General features: G+C 71.7%; 3 protein-coding genes across 3 annotated transcripts in view; 1 reads left to right on the forward strand and 2 right to left on the reverse strand.

Annotated features, from left to right (window-relative positions):
• Positions 1-1,187: 1,187 nt before the first annotated feature.
• H696_03407 (hypothetical protein) lies at positions 1,188-5,332 on the forward strand (the record flags this gene model as incomplete). The annotated part of the gene is made up of 3 exons (XM_009497273.1): positions 1,188-2,365; positions 2,535-3,080; positions 3,264-5,332. Coding segments are annotated over exons 1-3 (3,711 nt in total), but the record flags the coding sequence as incomplete, so codon positions are not given.
• Positions 5,313-16,914, reverse strand: H696_03408 (hypothetical protein). Its single transcript, XM_009497274.1, has one exon. The coding sequence runs from the start codon at positions 13,283-13,285 to the stop codon at positions 10,295-10,297; it is 2,991 nt and encodes a 996-aa protein (XP_009495549.1). The 5' UTR covers positions 13,286-16,914; the 3' UTR covers positions 5,313-10,294.
• A 441-nt stretch (positions 16,915-17,355) lies between these two features.
• The window catches only part of H696_03409 (hypothetical protein), a 4,909-nt gene continuing 494 nt past the window's right edge, over positions 17,356-21,770 (reverse strand). The window contains exons 2-4 of the mRNA XM_009497275.1: positions 20,792-21,760; positions 20,525-20,646; positions 17,356-20,407 (exon numbers count right to left, since the gene is read on the reverse strand). Of these exons, the coding sequence (XP_009495550.1) occupies positions 17,525-20,407; positions 20,525-20,646; positions 20,792-21,749 (3,963 nt within the window). The 5' untranslated portion in view covers positions 21,750-21,760 and the 3' untranslated portion in view covers positions 17,356-17,524. The remainder of the gene's footprint in view (positions 20,408-20,524; positions 20,647-20,791; positions 21,761-21,770) is intronic.

Here is a 21,770-nt window from a genome sequence, read left to right on the forward strand (position 1 = left end):
CCGACAGGCCGACCACGGCCGCGAGCCCTGCACACCCCCCCCCCCGGCGCCGGGGTGTCGGAAATATGTTCCCTCCCCCGCCGGCCCGGCTCGCTCTGTCCCGCGAGGCCGTCCATGTGCAAGGGCCGCCCGGCGGTGTTCGCAGCACCCATTTCCCGGCCTCCGGCAAAGAGTACCAGCGCCCCCCTCCCGGCCCGGCCCGCGCGCCCGGCCTGCCCGCCCCGGTGCAGGGCCCATCACTCATCGGCATTCGCCAATACCTGCCCCCAGGTGGGGGCCCCTCCGCGGCTCTCTGCCCGGGGGGGGGGGACCGGGGGAGCAGGCGCAGCCCGTTGGGGCGCACTATCCCCGGCATTGCCCCCTGTTTCCCCCCTCCCCCTGTCGCAGCACGTTTTCTCGGCCTTCTTCGCGGCACGCATGGGGACATGCGTGTATCCCTCTCCGAACGGGGGTGTCTGTTTTATTTTCCTCTTTTCGTGCGTCCCAGTGCGGGTTGGTTTACGCTCACCCGAATGCCCGCAGGTGTGTGTCTATTGTCAGTTGTGTGCGCGTGTGCAGCTGCTTGTCCACCTTGCCCGCCCTGGCTCTCGCTCTCTCCCGCGCGGACACAGCCGTCTCTCTGGGCAGGTCCCCCCCCCCCCCCTCCCAGCCAGGCGCTCGGACGCCAGCCGGCACATGTCCACCTGCAGCAGCCACCGGTCAGGGCAATTCCAACTGCCGACCGACGATGGCGGGCGGTGCCCACCCTCGAGGATAATGCCATTCGAGGTGTCACGCCCGGGCGTGACCCCGGCACCCGATCGCCTGATCGGCAGATCCAAAACAACCACCCCCACTTCGTTGGAGGCCGGCCACCGCCCGGGAAACGCGCCGGGGCGGGCGGGCGGGGGGGGCGGCGCGCCCGCCGTATTGGCTTGTGTCCCCCGTCCCCCCCCCCCCCCCTCGGGTGGGCCTGGCACACACCACCCCCCGCCGATCCAGCGGCCAGTAAACCACCCCGGCCGCCAGGAAAGCATGCCCGGAGGAGCTGCCGGCCTGGAAGAAGAGCCACCGGCCCGCCTGGCGCCTAGATGAGGGCTACGCGACCGGCAGATTTCTGCTTGCCTCCCCCTCGCCGTTGCCCTTTTTTCTGTTGCCTCCGCCGGCAGTCCCCTTTTCTTCTGTCACTTTCCGCCCCCCCCCCCCTCCCGCCCCCTCCTTTCTTCTTTCCTTCCTCCCCCCTCCCCCCTGCTCTCTTTCCGTCTCCTCCCCTCCACATCTCAGATCGCCATGCCGGCCATCGCCGGGAGCGGCACCCTGGCCGCCCCGCCCCTGGCCGATGGCGAGTGCGTTGCTTCCACGCCGCTGGTCATCCGCCGGTGGCTGCCGGACAGCGGTGTCGACGCCGGGCTCGACGCCACCGCCGATGCTCCTGCCGCCATGACGGCCACCAGCGGGGCCGATGCCCCGCACGAGGGGGCCCCCGTTTCGGCGGATGACATGGCCGGTCAGTCGGCTGTCCCGGCCGCCGACCTGCCCCTTCCCTGGGCGGTCAGCGCGACGGCCACCTCCGGCCCGACCCCGCAGCCGGCCCGACGCGATGCCATCCCCACCGACGGGGCCATCACCACCCTGCTGGGGACCCAGCCCGAGCAGACGCCCCGGCTGGCGGTCCTGTCGCCTGACGAGCGGTTTTTGGCATCCGTCCGCCGGGACACCCCGGCCCCCGGCGGGTCGACCGCCGACCAGGCGACCGTGGCCTTCTTCCGTACGGCCACCGAGGAGGCCTTCTCCTTCCGGGTGGCCCACCCGGCCGGGCTGCCGCTGCCGACGGCCCACTGGCTGTCCTTCGGGCCGCGCGATGCACGCGGTCTGGTGGCCCACAGCCCGGCCCTGGACAGCCTTAGCCCGCGGCATGCGCTGGCCACCCTGGTCGGGGCCCGGCGCCTGCTGCTCTTCTTCCCGCGATCTGGCGCGCCGGGCGAGCGCCTGCCGGCCACCGGGGCCCGGCGCTTTCGCCCGGTCCCCTGGGCGGCTTTCGGCTCGGTTGACGAGGAGGCCGCCCGGGCTGCCGGTCTCGGGTTTCTGCCCGGAGCCACCGAGCCCGGCTCTGCCAGCCCCCTGCCCGCTGGCCAGCTAAGTGACCTGGACTCCTCGGATGACGAGGCCCCCGTCAGCTACGAGGAGCGCAGCGCCCTGCTCAAGTCGCTGCCCTCCTTCGGGGTGTACACCGACACCCAGCGCCGGCGCCGGCCTCAGCCCTTCCTGCTGGCGCACCGGCCACGCGGGGGCCTCTGTGGCCCGGTTGCCGCCGCCCCCGCTGGCCTTTTTGCCGATGTGCTTGACATCGACCTGCATGCCATCCTGGCCTCCCGGTCGCCCTTCAGTGCGTCTTGTCTCCCTCCCTCCTTCTGCCGGCCGCCCCCATGTTTCGGGCCCCCTCCTGGCCGGCGAAGTGCCACTGCCCTTCATCCAGCCCTCCTGACCTTCGGCTTTCTCGTCCATGCGCCCCCCCCCCCCCGTTCCATGTGCGCGTGTGTGCGCATGGCCATCAGCCCCTCCCGGCGGCACGGCGCACTTCCGGCTGATCGGTGCTGGCGGAAGCACCATCGTGCTCCTGGTCAATGCTTGCCACATCCTGTGTCTGTCGCTCGTCGAGGAGCCTTCCAGTGCGCTGGCCGCCGAGATCCGGGCTTCGTCGCTGCTGCGAAATGGCCGACCCGGCCGCGCGCCGCGCGCTTTCCCCGGGTTTGCCCTTGCCCCTGCCGGCAACCTGCGCATTCAGCCCACCTGGGTGGACGTCGGCCGGCGCCTCCGCCGTCGACTGCCCATGCTGCTGTCCCTGTCGGCCCTGGTGGCCGGGGATGCCTTCCACCCGGGCGATGCGCTTCCCCTGCTGACCGGTGGACCGGCCCTTGTGGTGTCGGCCGTCGTTGTCGGGGACTTCCTCTACCTGCTGACCGATGGCGGTGTTCTGGCGGTGCTGTCCCTCTCCGGCGATGTCATCATGGCGGTTCCGCTGGCGGCCCTGTCCTCGAGCCTACTCCGAGTGGTGGAGCCAATCTCGACCTCACCCGCCGGGCCACTGCCGGCCCCGCTGAGTGCGTCTTTCCATCCCTGCTACTTGGCCCTCCTCTCGCCCGGTCCCCCCCTCTCGCCCGGTCCCCTCCCCCCTCCCCCTCCCCCCTCCCTCCGCCCCCCCGCCCTCTGCTGACCATCCACCATGGTTCCTGTCCACGACATGTGCCTCTTGCTTGGGTCCCACTCCCCGGGCCTTCCTCCAGATCATGTGCCCCTTCTTGACCTGTCGGTGAGTGCCGACGGCTTGCGAGTGGTTTGCTGGCGTGTGGCCGACAGCGCCCTGGTCAGCCTCTGGGTGCCGGATCTGCTGCAGCATCATCCTCTGACGGCGACCTTGTATATGCGCCTGCTTCGGCGTCGGATTCTCCCGCGCGAACTCCACCAGCGTCTTGCCCAGGCATATGTCCTACAGGGGGCGGCCCTGGCCCAGGCGGCCCGGATCGCGGCCCACACCGAGCACGGCTCCCCAACCAACAACCCCAGCCCGGGCGGTGCGCCGGTTTCCACCAAGACCCTGGCCATCCCGGGCGCCATGGCACACGGTGGCGACCGCACGGGCCCGGGCGGCTCGGCCCCCCATCTGCACCGAGCCCTGTCCTCCTCCATCACCGGGAGTGGCGGCAGCGCCGGCGGCGCATTCGGCCTGATGTCCTCCAGCCCGGGCATGTTGTCCGTGTCGGTGGCCAGTGTGGAACTTGGCCGGACGGCCGGCTCCGGCTTCAGCTCCGGCTCCGACGACGAGGACATCCACGGGGCCGATGCCGCCTCCATCGGCAGCCCCCACTCGCAGCGTTCGCACGGCGCCGACCCCGGCGATGGTCCGGCTGTTGCCGCCTCGCGTTCCGAGCAGGGCCACCTGGCCAAGAGTCTCTTTAGTCTGGCCGGCCAACTGGCGGCCGACGACTTTGGCGGCCTCTCCTCCGATGATGAGGATGACTTTTCCATCGCGGGCGACGCCTTCTCGGCTGCCACCGGCCCGGGCGGTCATGCTGGGGGTCCGGGCGGCCCGAGTGCGGCCGCCGCGGCGGCCGCCACCTCCGGCCGGACCATGACCCGCTGGGAATTCGGCGCGCTAGTACACGGGCCTGCTGCTGGTGCTGGTGAGGGCGACCTCGCCGACCGGCGATCGGCCCTCGGCCAAGAGCTCCTTCCTCTCGTGGCGCCCGACCGAACGGTGGCCCGCAAGGTCCGGCAGATTCTCGGCAGCTCGGCTCGCAGTTCCGTGGCCTCGGCCTTCATTCTGGCCGATTTGGATGTTCGCCTGGCTGGCGGCTTGCCTGCGGCCGGGAGTGCGGTGGTCCCGGCGTCGCAGGGCAGCCAGTCTTGGCAGCCCCCGGCCGTTGCCTCCTTCGGCCTGGCGGTCTACCCGGCTGCCTTCTGGCTTGGTCGCCGGCTGGTGGCATCCATCCTGGAGGGTGGCAATCCAAGTGGCAGCAGCAGCAGCAGCAGCAGCAGCTGTGTCGCCCCTGCCGCCCCTTCCTCCAGTGCATCCGCCATGACCACGGCCAGCGGCCTGCGCCATCTTTCCCAGCTGTCCGGGGCCCTGTCACAGGATGTCGCCGGCCCGGCGGCCCTGTCCGATGGGGTCCCCTGCCTGCGGAGCTTGGCCGCTGCCATTGCGCGTCTGTCCCCGGGCGGCTGTTCCTTCACGGATTGCGACATGGCCACCGTGATCCTGGCCCACGCGGGCCATGCGTGGCTCTTCTGGCTGCCGGCTCGGCCGGTCGATGTGCGAGCCCTGCTGGCCGATCGCCTGCCGGCTGCCACTCTGGCGCCAGTTGAGCGCCTGCCCGTGGGCACGGCGCTGGTCAGCATCCAGCCCTTCCTACGGCCGGCCATCGGCCATGTGTTCGTCGATGTGCATGGCCTGCAAGTCCGCCTGCGGTCGGCGGCCGGGCCCGGCGCGGCCATTGCCCCGCTGGCCCTCGGCGACCGCGGCCCCGATGCCAGCTCGGCCCCGACCCTGGCCGGAGCCAACACCGCCGCGGCCGCCCAGCGTCTTCTGCACAATCTGATTGTCTTCGACCGGGCACGCGTGGCCGATCGCGTTTGTGCCATCAACCAGTGGGACCGGCGTCTGATTGCCCTGCGCGCATTGGCCCTCGGCCTGGCTCATCGCCAGTTGGATGCGGTGCGCACCGCCCTGGCCGACATCCAGGGCGACCAGCTGTCCGATGCGATTGCCCTGTGTGTGGAGGCCCTCCGGGGCCTGGTGGCCGAATCGACAGTCACCTCAGCCGATGGCGATGTCGGGCCCGGGCCCGGGGCCGGGGCCGGGGTCAAGCCCGGGCCGGGTCCCCCGCAGGCAACCTTCCGCGATGCGGCCACCCGGCAATTTGCATTCGAATGTGCCCGGTGCATCCTCTCCAGCATTGTTCGGCGCATTGCCTCGCATGCAGTCGGCCTGGGCAAGACCCTGCAGGAGGGCATCGCGCGATCGCCCACCAGCACGAGCAGCATCCTGCCATTGAGCTCGCTGCTGGTTCTGGCCAACAGCGCCCAGGGGGACCTGGCCTCGTTGCTGGCCGGCCCGGCCGGCCATCTGCTGGCCGACCCGATGTCCGCCACTACCACCGCGCCTGGTCCTCCTGCCTCGGATCTGGCCCTGCCCAGCTTGCGGGAGATTGTTTCCCTGTCCCGGTCTTTGGCCGAAGTCCGGCGCTTCATCCTGCAGCCGCCCTTCCGCGCGGCCACCTCGCCCGACCTGCCGGAATGCAGCCCGGTCATCCCGCTGGACGACTTGCCGGACTCGGTGGGCTCGGTGGCGGTGTGCTCGACCGGGCTGCTGGACCCGGCCGGGCGTCAGCTTTGGGCCGGCTGGCTGGAACTCTTCTCCAAGCCGACCCTCACCTCGGCCGATGCCACGCTCCAGACCCTGGAGCACGGCCTGGCCACCGGGGCCCTGAGCCTGGCATTGGCCTTCCTCCGGTCGGAGCTCGGGGCGCGCTGGTGGAATGGCAGCCTGCTGAACCAAACCGCCAGCGGCCATCTGTTGCGATTGACGGACCCGGCGTCGACCGGGTCCGGCCCCGGGCCCGAGACGCGTGCCCCTCGGGCGGCCCCCCGCTCGCGTAGCTCCAGCACCGCTCGGCCGGTGGATGCGACCGAGGCCGGGCCCTCGGAGCCCCCCGCCGGCTCTGATCGACGCAAGGCCGGGCGCAGCCGGCGTCCGGCTGACCCGGCGTCCGGTGCCGACGAGACCGCGCCAGTGCCGGACAAGCGCCGGACCCGGCGTACTCGGAAGTCCCGCCCGGCCGACTCGGAGGGGCCCGCCGCCGGCGAGGACCCCTCGGCGGCGATGCCCGCACCGGCGCCTGTTGCATCCGCGGCGGCGGTGGCCGACGCCTTCCCGGCCCTGGGGCCGGAATCTTCGGGTGCCACGCCGGCCGTGCCGGGCACCGGTGCCACCCCACGACTGGATCCCCTGCTGGCAGCCGACCTTCCCACGTTGCCCCTGTGGCGCATTCGAGCCCTGCTGGCGCGCACCATCTACACGCATATTTGCGCGCGGAATGTGGCGGCAACGCGCCGGCTCTTGGCCGGCTTGGGCCTGTCGGCGCGCGATGCCTGGCGCGAGCTCCTCCGGCACACGTCCAGCCATCAGCTCCGGGAAATTCTCCTGCCCCATGTGGCCTTGACCCCGGGCAGCCCGGAGGACTTGGCCGATGCGCGGGCCGTGCGCCTGGCCCGGGCCGTGCAGGCCTCCCTCTCGGCTCCCAATGCCGGCCAGGACAACCTCTTCAGCGAGGTGGGCCGGCTGTTGGCCGGTATGGCCGGCCGCCAAGGCACGGCCAATGCCCAGGCCTTTGTCGAGACCTTCCTCCAGCAGGCTCCCGGGCCCGGGGCTTCGGCCCTCGACCGCGACCTCTTCCTGACCGGCCAGGTGACCGACACGCTGCCAGTCCTCCAGGTGACGGCCGACATCCTGGCAGTCGCCGGGCCCAGCGGCCTCCCGCCCACCAACTCCTATGTGCAGGTGATGCTCGCCTGGTTCCGGGCCCTGGAGCCCGAGCTCCAGTCACGCCTGGCCCTGAGTCTGCTCCCGGGGCTGGGCCTGTCGGCGCTGGATGTCGGCGCTCGATTGGATTCCCTGCCCGGGCAACTGGCCGACCTTTTCCAGGGCCTGTCGCGATCGGACTTGGCCCGGGCGGCACTGATCCTGGCATCGGCCGGCGCCTCGACCGCCAGCGTGCGCATCGCCGCCGTGCTTGCCCGGGACTCGTTGAATTCCCTGCCTGACGCCGGGTCGGCCGTGGCCCAAGCCCTCTCCGAGGAGTACTGTCGGATTCTGACGCACCTGGCGCCGTTGCACATCCTGTCCGTGGCGGCCACCAGCCCGGAGTGGGGCACGGTCCTGGCCCGGCGCCTGGCCAAGCTGGACCACCCGCTCGAAGCCGGTCCCGGCGGCCCCGGCGGCCCCGGCGGCCATGATGCCGAGTTTGCCCTGCTCTTGTCCACGCGATTGCTGTCTCTCTCCCGCAATGGGACCCTCTTTTCCGATGGCCTGGGCAATCAGCAACTCGATCGGGACACCCTGGACCGGCATCTTGCCCAGTCGTTTGTAGCCTCGCGATCGATTGGCGCCCTGGCGGAGTTGCTGGCTGCCCGATCGGCGGATTCGCTGCTCGGGTCGCTGGCCACCGCCGGCGCCGGCGCCGGCTCCGGCAACCGTCCGCCGGCCCTGGCTCTGTTGGAGCTCTTGGCGCCGGTACCGGAGAGCAGCTCCGCATCGAGCCCCGCCGGGACCGCTGCCGCGCCCTACCTCCATGCCTGGTTGGATTTGTTGCTGGCATTCCTGGCTCTGGCCGAGGAGGGCCCCTCGGCCGCCGGGGACCGGTGGTGGGCGGCGGCCTTGGCCAACTCCCTGGCCGCGGTGGCCTCTCCCGATGGCCTGACGCCCGGGTGGCTGGTGGCCCGAGTTCGCCAAATGATGTCCTCGTCGGTGGGCCATTCGGCCGGCGGGAGCCCCTCGGCGTCGACCGACCCGGCCACCAATGGGTCCTCGGTGCTGACTGCCTTCCTGTCGCGGGCCCCTCGGCGGCCATTCCTGGCCCTGGGACCGCTGGTCCTGAGCGGGCGCGGGGTGCGCACCGCGGCCGGGGCCCCGGTTGGCACCGAAGCCCAAGTGGACCCGCGACGCCTGCACGCGGCCCTCGTGTCGTACCCCCTGCTGCGCCGGGCCCTTGGCCTGGATTCGCTCGAGGGTCCGGAAAGCCGCGAGGCTGCCTCATCGCGACAGACCCTGGTGGCCGGGCTGAAGGCTGTGGCCGGGGAGCTCCTGCCGTTGGAGCTGGTCCGCGCGGCCTTGCCGGGCGCCAGTGGGCTGTCTCCCCTGGCTCAGTGGCTGCGCCATGGCGAGTGGTATTCCCTGTCGGCGCATGGCCAAACCCCGGCCGGGGTGCTGACCAGCGCGCAGGCAGGTGGCACACTTTTGCCGTTGCTGCTTCGTGCCCTGCCCCGGCCGGGGCTCGCGGGCTCCGGGGCTGGGGTGGGAGTCGCCGGCGCATGCTCGTCGGACCTCCTGCTGCCGGGGGCCGCTCGCCGGAGCACGGCCATCCGCGCGGCCGAATACCAGCATTTCATCCAACTCTCCAGGGCTGTCTTCCAGCAGCTGGTCCAGGCAGGGGCCCTTGCCCAGGCGCCCTTGCTGGACCCGCTGCACTTTGTGCGCGTGGGTCAGCCGCTGCGTGCTGTGCAGCTGGCCGAGCATGTGCTCCAGTCCGGCGCCCCGACGGCCGGGGCCTACCTGCGTCTCTTGGCGGATCTGGTGCATCGGCTGTTGCTGGGGGCCTTTGACGATCGGCTGATCGTGGCCTCGGGGCTTGTGGTACTGGAGCGCCTGCTTCCACGGCTCTTCCCCGATGCCGGCGCAGCATGCCATGAGTATCTGCAACACTTGCGCTCGGATTTGCGCGTGGGCCGTTTGCTATTCTACACCGCCCAGGCGCTGGAGAAGGAGTCTTCGGCGGTGGCGGCGGCGGCGGCGACCATCCTCCCGACGGATCGGCTGGACGCCCTTCGCCAATGCCACGCCCACGAGCACACAGTTCGCTTGCTCCTGGACCTGGCCATCGGCCGGGGCCTGCGATCGGAGCTGGGTGGCCATCTGGCTGGGGGCCGTGCGCCGGCGTCCTTGGCCTTGGTATCCGGCGGCCTGGCGGCCAGTGGTCGAGCGGTCTTCCTCCTGCTGCAGGATGCCCTGTGCCTGGCGGCGGCCGGGGCCGGTCCATCCGGCCCCGGGCTCCTGGCCCCGGTGGCCGAGGGTCTCTTCGATCGCAGTCCCGTGGCCGGGGAGGAGGGCTTCCGCGAGGTGGCGGCATGTCGCCTGGCGGCCGGCTTCGCCGCCGCCCATGGGACCGGGCCTGCATGGGACCTGCTGACCTTCCTGGCCAGGCGGGTGTCCCCCGCGGACGGTGTGGCCGGTGTGCTGATGCTGCTGGCATGCGCCGATGCGCTGGCCCTGTCGCAGGAGGATGCCCTGTCGGCGGTGACCATCTGCGGGCGGTCTGCCAGCACCGGCGCCATTGAGCATGCCCTGGATGCGCTGAGCTTCGGCGCGGCGCAAGTACTGCCCGGCGGGTCGGTGGCGGACCGTGTGCGGGCGCTGCGCAGTGTGCCGGCCAATGCCGGCCCCGGCGCCAGCGCCAATGCCCTGGAGTCGCCGCTCTTCCGTGAGGATTCCCTGGGCGACAGCCCGGGCATGATCTCCCCGAGTGGCACGCTCTCCGGGCCGTCCTCAAATGGCGGCCCGGCCTCAGGGCCACCCGCCTGTGATACATGGTTCTACCAGCCCGCATGTGTGTGTGGCCAGCAGATGGCTGCGGCCGCGGCCACGGTGCCCGGCAGCCCGCCGGCCGACCGGCCATCCCTGGCCTGCGTCGATGTCGATGGGGATTACACGGATCGCGTGCTGCTGGATGAGCGCGCCGCCGATGAGGAGTCCCGCATGGCCGGTCCGTCGGGTTCCTCGGGCTCCGGGCCCGGCGGCCGGGCTCGATCCTCATCGGTCGAGTCGGTGCTCGGTGATGGGTCTGTCCTGTCCGGGCCCGGGAGCCATGGGTTCGACTCGCTGGGCTTCGATTCGGACTTGCTGGCCCTGCCGGACATGATGATGATGCTCGAGGCCCCGGACCTGGGTGCCGGCCAGATGGGCGACTTTTCGCCCTGTCTCGGGGGCCCGGGCTGTCGGTGGGCCCTTTGCCCGTCGACCTATGGCCTGCCCGGGACCGGGGTGTCACTCCTGTCGGAGGAGGAGCCGGCCGCCGAGGGAACGCCCGACTCGGCCAATGTCTCCGGGGCTCGGGCTGCGGCCGCCGACGCTCCCACATCCGTCGTGTCGGCTCTCATGCATGCGATTGCCCTGCGTGCGGATGCCGAGGAGCCCACCTCCCCGGGGGCCGGGAGCTCCTCCATGCTGGCCGCCGCCGGCGGGGCCACGGCCCTGGCTCGTGGGCAGTCCCGCCCGGCCGAGGATCGTCCCTGGCTGGCGATCTTCCGCTCGGCGGTGACCTCTCGCGAGCCGATTCTGGCCATCCTGGCGGCCTCGATGTTCGGCCTGGACCGGGTCGGCCGGGTGCCGGCGCTCTGTGCCTTCATCGGGGCGGCCTTGCCGGCGGCCACCCTGCCACCCGGGCGACTGGGCGGCGGCCATCCGCGGGACTTGCGCCTTGTCACCCAGCTGGCCGTGGTGTCGGGCGTGGGGACGGCCGTGGCGGCGGCCTGCGCGCGTCTCGCCCCGGAGCACCCCCTGCGAGCGCTCAGCGCCTTCGCCGCGGCGGCCACCTGTGGCGGGGACCTGTCCCCGGCTGGCGTGGCCGTGGCGGCGCTCAACAAATTCGTCGAGGTGTCGCTGTCGGCGCTGCTGGTCCAGTCGACCAGCACCGTGGCCTCTCGCGGTTCCGGTGGGGCCGGCCACCCGAGTGACCCGGTCTACCGGCAGACCTTGAGCATCGGCTGGCTGCGGGCCGCCTGTGCCAATGTGGTTGATGGGGTCCTCGTGCGGGCGGCCGTCATGGCGGCCGCCGCGGCCACCGGGCCCGGGCTCGCCGGCCGCCCGGGAGCCGACATGGCCGCCGCCCGGGCCGCCCTCCGCGCGCGCATCGCCGTCCTGGAGATGGTCATTCGCGCGGATGTGGACGCCTTCCTGCTGACCAGCACCCTGGCTTCGGGCCAGGGGAGCCGCTTTGCGCGGGCCTGTCGCGATAGCAGTGGCACCCCATCGGCGGGGGCCGCTCGCCTGGGCCGGTATGGCCGACAGCTGGCGGCCCTGCGGCTGCTGGCCGCGGCCGACATCGTCCTGCCGGATGCCACACTGCCGGTGGCGGCCGTTTCGCCGACCGCCTGCGCGCTGGCCCTCTCGGCGGCCGGGGAGCATCTGGCCGCGTTGGATTGCGCGCGCCTCGGCGGCTGCAGCCTGACCATGCGTGCCAGCCTGGCCATCGCCGAGTGCGAGGCATCCATCTATGCGTGTCGCGAGCCGCGACTTGCTGGCTCGGCCGTGGTGGGCTTCGCCCGGGCGGCCCTCGACCAGGCGGCCCTGCTGCCGGTTCGCGCGGGGTCCGGCGCCACGATTGTCAGCGGTGCCATGCGGCCCTCCGGGGCGGCGGCCTTGCGCGGCCTGTCCCACTCGCCGGAAGCCAGCACCGCCACCCTGCTCGGGGGCCCCTCCACATTGGGGGAGCACCATCTGCCGGGTGCCGGGGGTCCTCCCGTGCCGCCGGCCCTGGAGCACCATGCATACCACCCGGAGTCCGATGACCCGGAGGTGGCGGTCCTCTGGTCCTCGCCGGCCTTGCGTCGGTCGCTGTGGGAGCGGTGCGATGCGCGTCTCCGCGTGCGACTCTTCGACCCGGAGCAAACTTCGCCCCCCCTGTCGCCGCACCTGTCCCGGGCCCGGGCGGCTCTGGCCGTCGGGGCCTTCTTCCTCCGGCAGCTGGCTGCCCACTCGGTGTCCTGTGGCGTGGAGAATGCCGAGGGCGCGGCCGAGCATGCGGCCCTCCTGGCCCGGGCGTACCACTGGCTGGCGGCCGTGCCGCGCCTTCTGCCCGGGGTCTTCCTGGAGCTGGCGCGCCTGCCAGCCGCCGGGCCCGGGCTGCTCCAGGAATCGGTGGCCATCTCGCCGCACACGTGCTTGGATCTGGGCACGGCGGCGGGCCACAGCTTCGCGCATGCCCTCCAGCGCCGGGTCATCCTGGCCGCCCTGCGGGCCGTGGACCAAGCCCGCGAGGAGCATCCCAGCCTGCGAGCCAGCCTCGGCACCGGGCCGGGGGCCGATCTGACGGCTGGGGCCGATGCGGCCATCGGCTCGCCCGACCCCTCGACCGCCCCCTTCGGCCTGGGTGATGTGCGTCTGGCCCTCGGCAAGACCCTCAGCCAGCTGACGGGTCTGGCCGCGGGCCGGCCGGCCGTCGGGCTCGGCACCGCCCGGGTGCCCTGGACGGCGGCCAGCTTCACCGATCTCCTGGCCCCGGGCGGCCTGGACCTGCCGGCCTGGTGCGATGAGGACATTTCGCTGACGCGGCTGGAGCGGTCGTCCATCCGCCGGGCCATTGGGCGGCAGCTGGATGGGGGAGCCCTGGTCCAGGCGGCCCAATTGGCCCTGCTTTTCGGGCCCCGCCATGCGGGCTACCTGTCGCGGGACATCGCCATCCTGTACCAGGCGTCGCTGGTGGCCGATCGCTATGTGGCCGGGTCGTTGGCCTCGCCGACCGCGGCCCCCGCGCCGGGGGATCCTCTCCCGGGCGCGCGTCAGCGCTTCCTCAGCCAGTTCCTGGGGCTGCTTCGCCGTGAGGCATCCCCCGAGTCGGGGCCCAAGGTGTCGGTTCCGGCCAGCCCGCGGAATGCGGCCGACATCACGCCCGGCAGCACCCCCACGGCGGTCGGCGGCACGCCGGTGCCCATCCGCAGTCCGCTGGCCTCGGCACCGGCCTCGGCAGCGGTCAGCATCACGGCTGGCCTCCTGTCCTCGGCCCTGTCTTCCTCCCTGCTCACGGGCAGCCTGAGTGCCGTCCTGTCTGGGGATCTGCACGACGGGTCTCTTGGCTTGGGCTCGCCCTCGGGCGAGGCTCTCGCGCGGGGCGGTGGCCCCTCCTCCAGCTTCGACCACATGCACGGGGGCGCTGGACACGGTGCTGGTCATGGCAACGGCAGCGAGGAGGCGGAGGAGGATGACGATGATGATGACGACTCGGACAACGACTCCGAGTACGAGGCCCACCATTCGCATGTGTCGCAGGCGGATGCCGGGGATTATCTGCTGGAGGCCCTGTCAGCGGGGCTGACCGGGCCCTCGCAGCTGGAGGGGCTCGACTCCTCCTTCGACCTGACGGGGGCCGGTGGCCCGGCTGCGGCCGCGGCGGCAGCCGCCTCTGTTCGCACGGCCCTGGCCAATGACCCGATCTGGCAGATCCTCACCGCCTTCATCCTCCGGCCGGGGCTGTCAGATCAGGCGGTGGCCGGGCCCGGGCCCGGCATGTCGGCCGATCCGCTTGGTGTGGCCTGTCGCGACTGGTTCGCGCATTTGGCCGTGCTGGTGCGCTGCGCGCGGGCGGCCCTGCGGGCCATCCTGGCGGATGCCTGTGCGGCGCGCCTGCTGAGCCAGGTGCACCGGGAATCGGGGCTCAGCCCGGAGCGGGCATCGGTGGCACTGCTCTCGCCGTTGTACGAGCATCCGGCCGCCGGGGCGGAGTGCTCGTATGAGGCGGTGGCTGCGGCCCCGGTGGCCGGGACGCTGGAGCGCCTGCTGCGGGTGCGCCTGCGGGCGGCCGCGCCGGACCTACGCTCCGTGGCCCCGGCCGCCGGGCCTGGCCTGTCGGAAGACCAGTCACTCGCCGAGCATGCCCGGTTCCGGGCCCAGTGGCAGCAGTATGAATTCCGCGGGCAGCGCCTGCTGGCGGCCGGGCTGCTGCAAGTGGCCCAGGCCTTTGCCTTCTCGCATGCGGTTTCCCGGCCGGCCCTGGTGACGGCGGTCGCCCGGGCCTTCGGCCATGCGGTCCTGGTGGCGGTCAACCGGTATGCCGGGCCCGGTCGTCGGGCCCTGGTGGACACGCTCCGTAGCGGCCGGCTGAGCCTCGGCCCGGCGGACGTCGAGGACGAGGCCACGGCCGCCGCGGCGCAGCTCCGCTCGACCGCCGATTCGTCCATGGCCGGCGCGCCGGCGGTTCACCACGCTACGCTGGCCGCTGGCCGACAGCTGAGCGAATTGCCGGCCCGGCTGCCGGCCGATGACCGCCCGCTGCTGGATGCCGCCTGGTCGACGGATGACTTCCTGTCGACTCTGCTGCCGGCGGCCGCGGCGGCCGTCGGCTCACTGGGCACAGGGGCCGGGTCCTTTGCCGGGTCGGCAGGGTCGCAGTCGGGCTCGGCCATGGCCGGGGGGTCGGCCTCTGCCGGGCCGCTGGCCATCGATACGGCCGCCGATGCGGCCTCCTCGGCCTCGCTGCTGGGCCACACCCTGTGCGGGCTGGTCGACCGGCCGGACGGCCTGGTGGGAGACCTGCTGGCGCCGGTGGCGACCAGCGGCCTGGCCGCCGAGCCGTCCCCCTCGGCGGCCCTGCACATCACCGAAGTGGAGCTGCTGGTCCGGGCGCATGAGGCCTTCCGCCGGGCGTCGGACGCCGGGGGCGAGGCGCGTGTGCTGCGCCTGGTCCGCAGCCGCGTGGAGCAGGCATATGTCCCGGCATTGGAGTTGCCCCTGTTGGTGCGCCTGCTGACCGGGGTCGGCCGGTATGCCGACATGACCTTCATCCTGGACTGCCTGTCGGTGCATGATTCCTTCGAGCTCCTGCTGCGCCGGGCCCATGGAGGCCGGTCGCGTCATGGGGAGCTTCGCCGGGCTCTGCATGCGTATTTGCTGCGCCCGAGCGCGTCGCTCCCGCCGCAGCCCACCCCGCAGGAGTATGCGGCCGATGCGCAGTCCCGCCGGGAGCGCTTGCAGATGGTGTTCCTGGCCTTCGGCATGTTCCGGGAAAATGGGGACCTCCTCCGGGGGGATGCCGATGGGCGCGTGCGCCAGGTCCTGGCCATCGGCGATGTGGCCTCCACCTCCGGGGCTCTGGGACCCGGCGGGGCTGGCCACGGTCCTGGCCCTGCTCCGGGGCTGTCCTCGGCCTTGTCTTTCATGGCTGGCGATGCGCCGATCAATGATTCCGGGGACTCCGGCGCGCGGCCCATCGCCGGGTCTGGGGCTCGGCGTGACTCGGAGCTGGCCTCCTCCCTGGCATCGTCGTTGGCCGGTGGCCGGCGGTCGGGTGCCGGGGCCGGGGCCGGGGCCGGGGCCGCGGGGCCCGCCGGCACGGCCACCCCCCCGACCGGCGGCCCGGGGGCCCCCCTGCGGACGCAATTCCGCGCGGAGTTTGCCACCCGGCGGGACTTCTTCGAGCTCCTCACTGCCCGGGGTGGGGATTTGCGGGCGCGCATGGGCGCCGAGCTCCCGGGGCCCGGGCTCACCGGGGCCTGTGTGCAGCAGCTTCTCCAAGCCATGCATCTGTACATCGACGCCGGGGTATCGTACGCCCGGAGTGGGGACGTGGTCCGGGCCCGGGCGACGGCGGCCTGGGCGCGCCTCGTGGCGCTGCAGCTTCGGCAGCCGGATCTCGGCCTGCTGGGACTGGCCGCTTCGGCGGCCGGGCTGGCCACCGGGCCGGGTCCCCTGCCGGTCGACGCCCCCTACAGCGGCGGCTGGCTGTGCCGTTTGGCGGCCTTCTGCCAGGGCACCTTTGCCGATGTGCAAACCGTCCTCGAGGCGTATGGGCTGGATGCGGCGCCGGAATCGGCTGGCAGTGGCCCGGGCCCGGCTGGCGGTTCGCCCTCGCCGGCGGTGGCCCTGGCTGCCCTGGGTCTGGATGTGGCACAGGTCCCGCGGGCCCTGGCCCAGCCCGAGGCCCTGGCGGTCTTGCAGCGCTGGGGCGGTTGGATCGAGGCACTGGCCGTGGCGGCGGTGGCGTGTGGCCAGGTTGCCGTGCACGATGTCTTCCTCCAGCATTACGCCCCGCCGCCGGTGTTCTACGAATGGCTGGTGTTCCTGGTGTTCGAGGCCTTCGGCCTGGCGGATCTGGTCACTCGGCCGGTGTGCGGCGCCCACATCAACATCCTGCTCGGCCTGCTGGGGCTGGACATCGCCAGCTCGGAATTCGCGGCCCTCGGGGTGACCCCCGGGGCTGGTGGTGGGGGCGGGGGCTCCGGGTCCGGGGCCGGCCCCGGCGCCGGGGGCTTCAGTTCGCCGGCCGGGGCCGGGCTCGCCGCGGCGGCCCCTCTCCCCGTCAACTTGCTCCGGTCCTCGAGCGCGCTGCTATCCTCCTCGCCCTTGGCCTCCATCGGCCTGGCCTCGTCCCTGAGCAATGCCTTCTCCGGGGGCAGTGCTTCGACCGGGGCCGGGGCTTCGAGCACCGGTGGGGCTGGCGCCAGTGCGGCCTTCGCCGCATCGGCCGCCGCCGCCGCCGGCACCCTGCCGGTGGAGCTGGCACACAACCTGCTGCTCGTGCTGTCCGAGGCCCGGTCGGCCTCGCCGCTGTTGCTGCTCCGGGTGGGCCTGGCCTGTGTGTCGCCCACCCGGGCGGTCCCCTCGCGTCTGGAGGGCCTGCTGATTGCCATCATCGAGAATTACCCCGGCATCGAGGAGCTGATCTATTTCGACTCGGCCCCGGCCGTCAAGTGGCCGGCGGCCGCCGGCGGGGGCGCCACCAATGTGGGCCACCACCCTGGCGGCGCCTTCCTCTTCGGCTAGTTCTGCTCCCCCTGGCCAGCGGCGTCCTCTTGTGGCCAGGAAATACATGTCAACACAACTCCCCCATGCATCCTCGTGCCTTCATGCGCGCCCCCTTGCCCGGACCACGCCAAACACACTGTGAGTCTCCCCCCTTCCCCGCACACACACACACACACACACACACACACACGCACATGGACGGCGGGCGGTATTTCGATGGTCTATATGTATATGTATCAAAGAGAGGCGTGTAACAAGGGGAACCCCCCCACGGAGAAGGGGGGGCGCGGCAGAGGGGGAGAGAAAGAGAGAAGGAGAGAGAGAGGGGGGGGGGACAGGGCAGGACACACTCTGACACTCCGCTCCAAGGCACACAAGGGGGAGGAGCCGCCCCAGGGAGGGGGGGGGGGGGAAGGTACACAGCAACGGGAAAGGGGGAAGAGGGGGCGGGCGGAGAAAAGAAAGGCAGAACACAGGGCGGGCACGCGGGTAAATGCGCCCATGTGTGCACATGTGTGTATAGAGAGCCGGGAAGCCATGCGCGCGGGCGCGGGCGCGCGCGCTCACGAGTTCAGGGGCATCGTGGGGATGGGGGGGGGGGGGGGGGGAAGGTACACAGCAACGGGAAAGGGGGAAGAGGGGGCGGGCGGAGAAAAGAAAGGCAGAACACAGGGCGGGCACGCGGGTAAATGCGCCCATGTGTGCACATGTGTGTATAGAGAGCCGGGAAGCCATGCGCGCGGGCGCGGGCGCGCGCGCTCACGAGTTCAGGGGCATCGTGGGGATGGGAATGCCCTGACGGCCCTCGAAGAGGAGCAGGTCGAAGACATTGCGCAGGAGGCCCTCCTGGCGGCCGAGGCTCGGCAGCTCGGAGGAGGTGTGCAGCGCCGGCCCCGGGGCACCGGCAGCCTGAGCATGGGCCCAGCTGGCGGCGGCGGCCACATGGCGGAAGAGCAGCGGGTTGGAGCGGACCGCCTCGCGCGGAGCATCGAAGGCAGGCGGCACAACCGGCCCACCAAGCTCCGGGCACACCTCCGGCGAGAGATCCTGCAGGGCCGAGGCACTCAGCTGGCCGGCCTCATTCAGCAGGTCGAAGCCGGCAGTCAGGAAGGCCCGGCTACCGGAGCGACCGAGGAAGTTGCCCTGGGCATCGATCATGATGCTCCCCTGGAAGAGGAAGAAGCTCTGCCCGGGGGCATTGCCAGCGAAGGGCCCGGTGACGAAGGGAGCCAGCGGCCCGGTCAGCAGGTCACCGGCCAGGGTGGCGGGATCCTGCTCATCCAGGATCTGGACCTCCGACCCATCGGCCAGGAAGAGACCCGGCGCATGGGGCTGGAAGGTCGATGCGCGGAGGCCCTGCTTGGTGAAGAGGGCCGGCCGGCCGGCCGGAGTGGCCAGATCCCCGGCCGGAGACAGCATGATCGGCTGGCTGCCCGGGGACCCATGGTGCAGGACCACCGCCGGGGCGCCGGGGTTGGACGCCTGGCGCAGGATGTCCAGCTCGGCCGGCGGGGCCGACAGGAAGAGCGACTCGCCGGCCTCCACATGGGCCTCCAGCTGGGCGCGAGTCATGCCGGTGGTCGGGTTGGCGAAGAGCATCGGCTGCCCGGTGACCGGGTCGCAGCGGATGCCGGCGTTGTTGTAGAACACCCGAACCGGGCGCCCGGAGGACATGTCCACCTGGTGGCCCTCCTTGTCCAGGTGCAGCGGGGCACCATACAGATCGCGGGCCGGGGAGTTGCCGGAAGCCGGGAAGATCGGCCGGCCATCCGGTCCGAAGGGCGAGTGCTGGACAAACGGCCCGCCAGCCCGGGGGTTGGTGATGGTCCGCCGGCCTGGGGCCACGGCGAAGGCCAGATCCGTGGCCGAGCCATACATCACGGCCCCCTGGTGGTCCACCTGCAGGCCGCCGGAATTGAAGGACATCGGCCGACCGGCCCCATCCACCAGGCGCTTGTCGGCATTGAAGCTCAGCAGGCGCCCATTGGCATCGATCATGGCATTGCCGGCGGTGTAGAGGGTCGGCGCCAGCTCCGGCGCCGGGGTGAAGGGCATGGCCGACACGGCCAGCATCCCCGGGAGGAAGGTCCCCTCAGGCCCGGCAACACCATGGGCCTCAAGCAGGGCCGTCGGCGAATAGCCACCCGGCGGGGCCGGGATCAAGTCCGCACGCGGCAGCAGGCCAAGCTCCTCATCCGAAGAGCGGATGAGCCGCGCCTGGCGCAGGACCCCGGCCAGCGCACGCAGGCCGGCACCCAGGTCGAAGGGCTGGGGCTGGGGGTTGGCCGAGCTCCGGAGATCCGGCGCCAGGAAGAGCTCCGGCGCCGACAGGTCCTTCATGTGCTGGGCCAGGCTCAGGCGCAGGCTACGGAAGGGGGTGGCCAGGACACCGGTGAAGTCCTCCCGGAACTCCGGGTACAGGATGTGCCCACCGGCCGGCCCGGTGAAGGGCCCCCAGGGGATGCTGGCCAGTCGGCCATCCGGCAGGAAGCCAAAGCCCCGGGCATCGTGGCGAATGGCCGCCGGGCCGCCGGCCGACTCGGCCAGCGGCCGGCCCGACCCATCGAGAACCCGGCCGAACTCGTCATGGCGGAAGGGGATCGGCTCGAAGGGGGTCACGGTCAGCTTGTTGTCCAGCTGGTGGAAGTTGTGGTAGGCCACATTGTAGAAGGTGGCATCGCGGTAGCGCAGGCGCGACTGCCGGTCGAAGTAGACCGGGTTGCCCTGGAGATCCGCCATGTCGGTCGGGCAGACGGTCTTGGCATTGTTCGGGTTGGACAGGCTGGTCACCGGGGACCCGGGCTGCAGGACAATGTGGTGGTCGATGTTGCGCAGGAAGCCCTGGCTGTCGATGTACATGGTACCGGCCGCCCCGCTGGCCAGGCCGTCGGTGTAGCCGAGGACCTCCTGGAACATGCGGTCCGGGTCGAGGGTGGCCACACGCAGGGTCGGCGGCGCGGCGGCCCCGAGCTCGGCCAGCAGCCCGGCCACCGCCGTCTCGAAGATGGTCAGGTGACGCTGGACCTGCTCCGGAGCCGACAGGGCCGACTGGCTCCGGGCCAGGTGCAGATCGTGCAGGTGGACATGCATCGGCAGGGAGGCCGGATCGGCCGACCCCGGGCCAGTCGGCAGGGGCTTCTGCTGGAAGAAGGACGACCCGGGCCGGGGCAGGAACCCAGGCTGGGGGATCCCCCGGCCGGGGCCGAAGGCCGCCACCGGGGTCTCATCCATGTACTCCTCGTCGGCCGAGAGGTCGGACCCGGCAGACCCGTCGGCGGTGGAGGCCCGGTCGGCGGCAGCCGCATCAAGCTCATCCACATGGACCAGGCTCTCGGCCGCGCGAACGAGCGGCGCGCAAATGGAATTGTTCAGCAGATCGTCCAGGGTCTTGGCCAGGTGGAAGAGGGGACCGACGGCGAAGCCACGGGCCTTGAGCGAGTCCAGGTGCTTGGCTCCGACGGTGTCGCTGGAGGCCACCAGCAGCGCGAAGATCTCATTCCGGAGGGCGAGGGTGTCCACGTGAGCGCGCAGGGCGCGGACATCCTTCGGCTTGTTGGCGAAGGTGGTGAACGCACGCGACAGGCAGGGCTGAACCCGGGGGAGGAGGGCGGGAGCACTGTCGACAAGGGCCAGGAGGAAGTCCTGTGCGGGGGAAGAGAGGAAGGAGGCGGTTAGCGAAGAGGGAGAGGGAGAGGGAGAGGGAGAGGGAGAGCGAAGCCCTGGGAGAGGGCAGGAACGCATCAAGCCAGGCAAACGCACCACGAAGCCGAAGAACTGGCGCTTGGTCAGGGGCGACGCACGGGGCGCAAGCATGAAGGTGGTGATCTCATCAATGATCTTGGGCAGGTCCATGGAAGAGTCGCCCTGAGCAGTCAGGAGGACTGTCGGGGTGTGGCAATGAGGAGGGGGGGGGAAAAGAGAAGAAGAGAGGTCAGCGGAGGGAGAGGCGGGGAAGTGGAGCGACAAATGCCGAGGAAGACCCCCGCGGCAGGTGGCCGAGAGTCGAGGGGAGGCGGCCGGACGCACGCTCATGAGCAAAGGCGGTGACCGGGTCGGCAGCCTGCTTCAGCTCGGCCAGGCGATCGACATTGAAGCTGCGAGTGTTGAGGAAGGCACGGTAAAGGGTGCCAGACAGCGCGGGCGGGTCGTCGCTGCGCTCGAACTTGTTGCCCTCAATGGCGGCCGTCGAGTCCAGAGCCCGAATGGGCCGCATGGCCGGGTGGTCGTCGAGGAACTGCGGCAGGGTCTTGAATTCCGGCAGGTAGCCCGGCTGGCCGGGGCTCGGGAAGTGCCGGACATCCGACGGCGGGGAGGGGACAATCCGGTTGATGATCGGGTCGAAGGGGTTCTGCGTCGGCTGCGGCGGGGTCAGCTGGCGGAAGGCCGGGTGATAGCCATACAGCGGGTTGAAGGCGTTGAAGATCTCCGCGCGGGCCTGGATATCCTCGCCCATGCTCCGGTCGAGGTAGCCATGGCGACGTGGGGGGGCCTGACCGGCAACCAGGTCCAGATTGATGGGGTACTTGCCCGAGGCCATGCTGGGGTCATCGGTGTCGGCGTCGGGCTCCGGGGCCACGATGCCATAGTGCTGGTAGAAGTTGGCGCCGGTCAGCTCGGACACCGACACCACGCGGAACTCATCGTCATCCGGGGTGCCGGTGATCGCCTGGCCGCCGGCCCCGGAGGTGGCATAGTCGAACACGGCGTCCGAGTGCCCGGTGGCCGAGGGGGACCCGGTGAACTCGTGCACCAGCTGCTGACGCAGGCGCTGCTGGTCCTGCAGCATGCCGGCCGGCGTGGGGGTGGTGGTCTTGACCGTCTCCGGGCGGGGGGGCGTGGAGAAGTCCGAGAAGTCATCGTTATCCGAGTTGTTGGCCGCGGAGTGGATGCTCTGGGCGAGGGGGGGGAAGAAGGCCTGCGCGGGGCGGCGCGCCATATTCGGGCGCTGCGCCAGGCGGGGGAGGAACCGAATCGACTGGAGCATATCGGTTGAGGCTGTGGCGGG

The sequence above is a fragment of the Fonticula alba genome, assembly GCF_000388065.1.
Source record: "Fonticula alba strain ATCC 38817 unplaced genomic scaffold supercont2.5, whole genome shotgun sequence".
NCBI classification, from domain to species: domain Eukaryota; order Rotosphaerida; family Fonticulaceae; genus Fonticula; species Fonticula alba.

Excerpts from the sequence above, each read along its gene's own strand:
- H696_03408 (XM_009497274.1), bottom strand. The coding sequence starts at position 13,285 with ATGCGAATGGTGGGCCTCGTACTCGGAGTCGTTGTCCGAGTCGTCATC.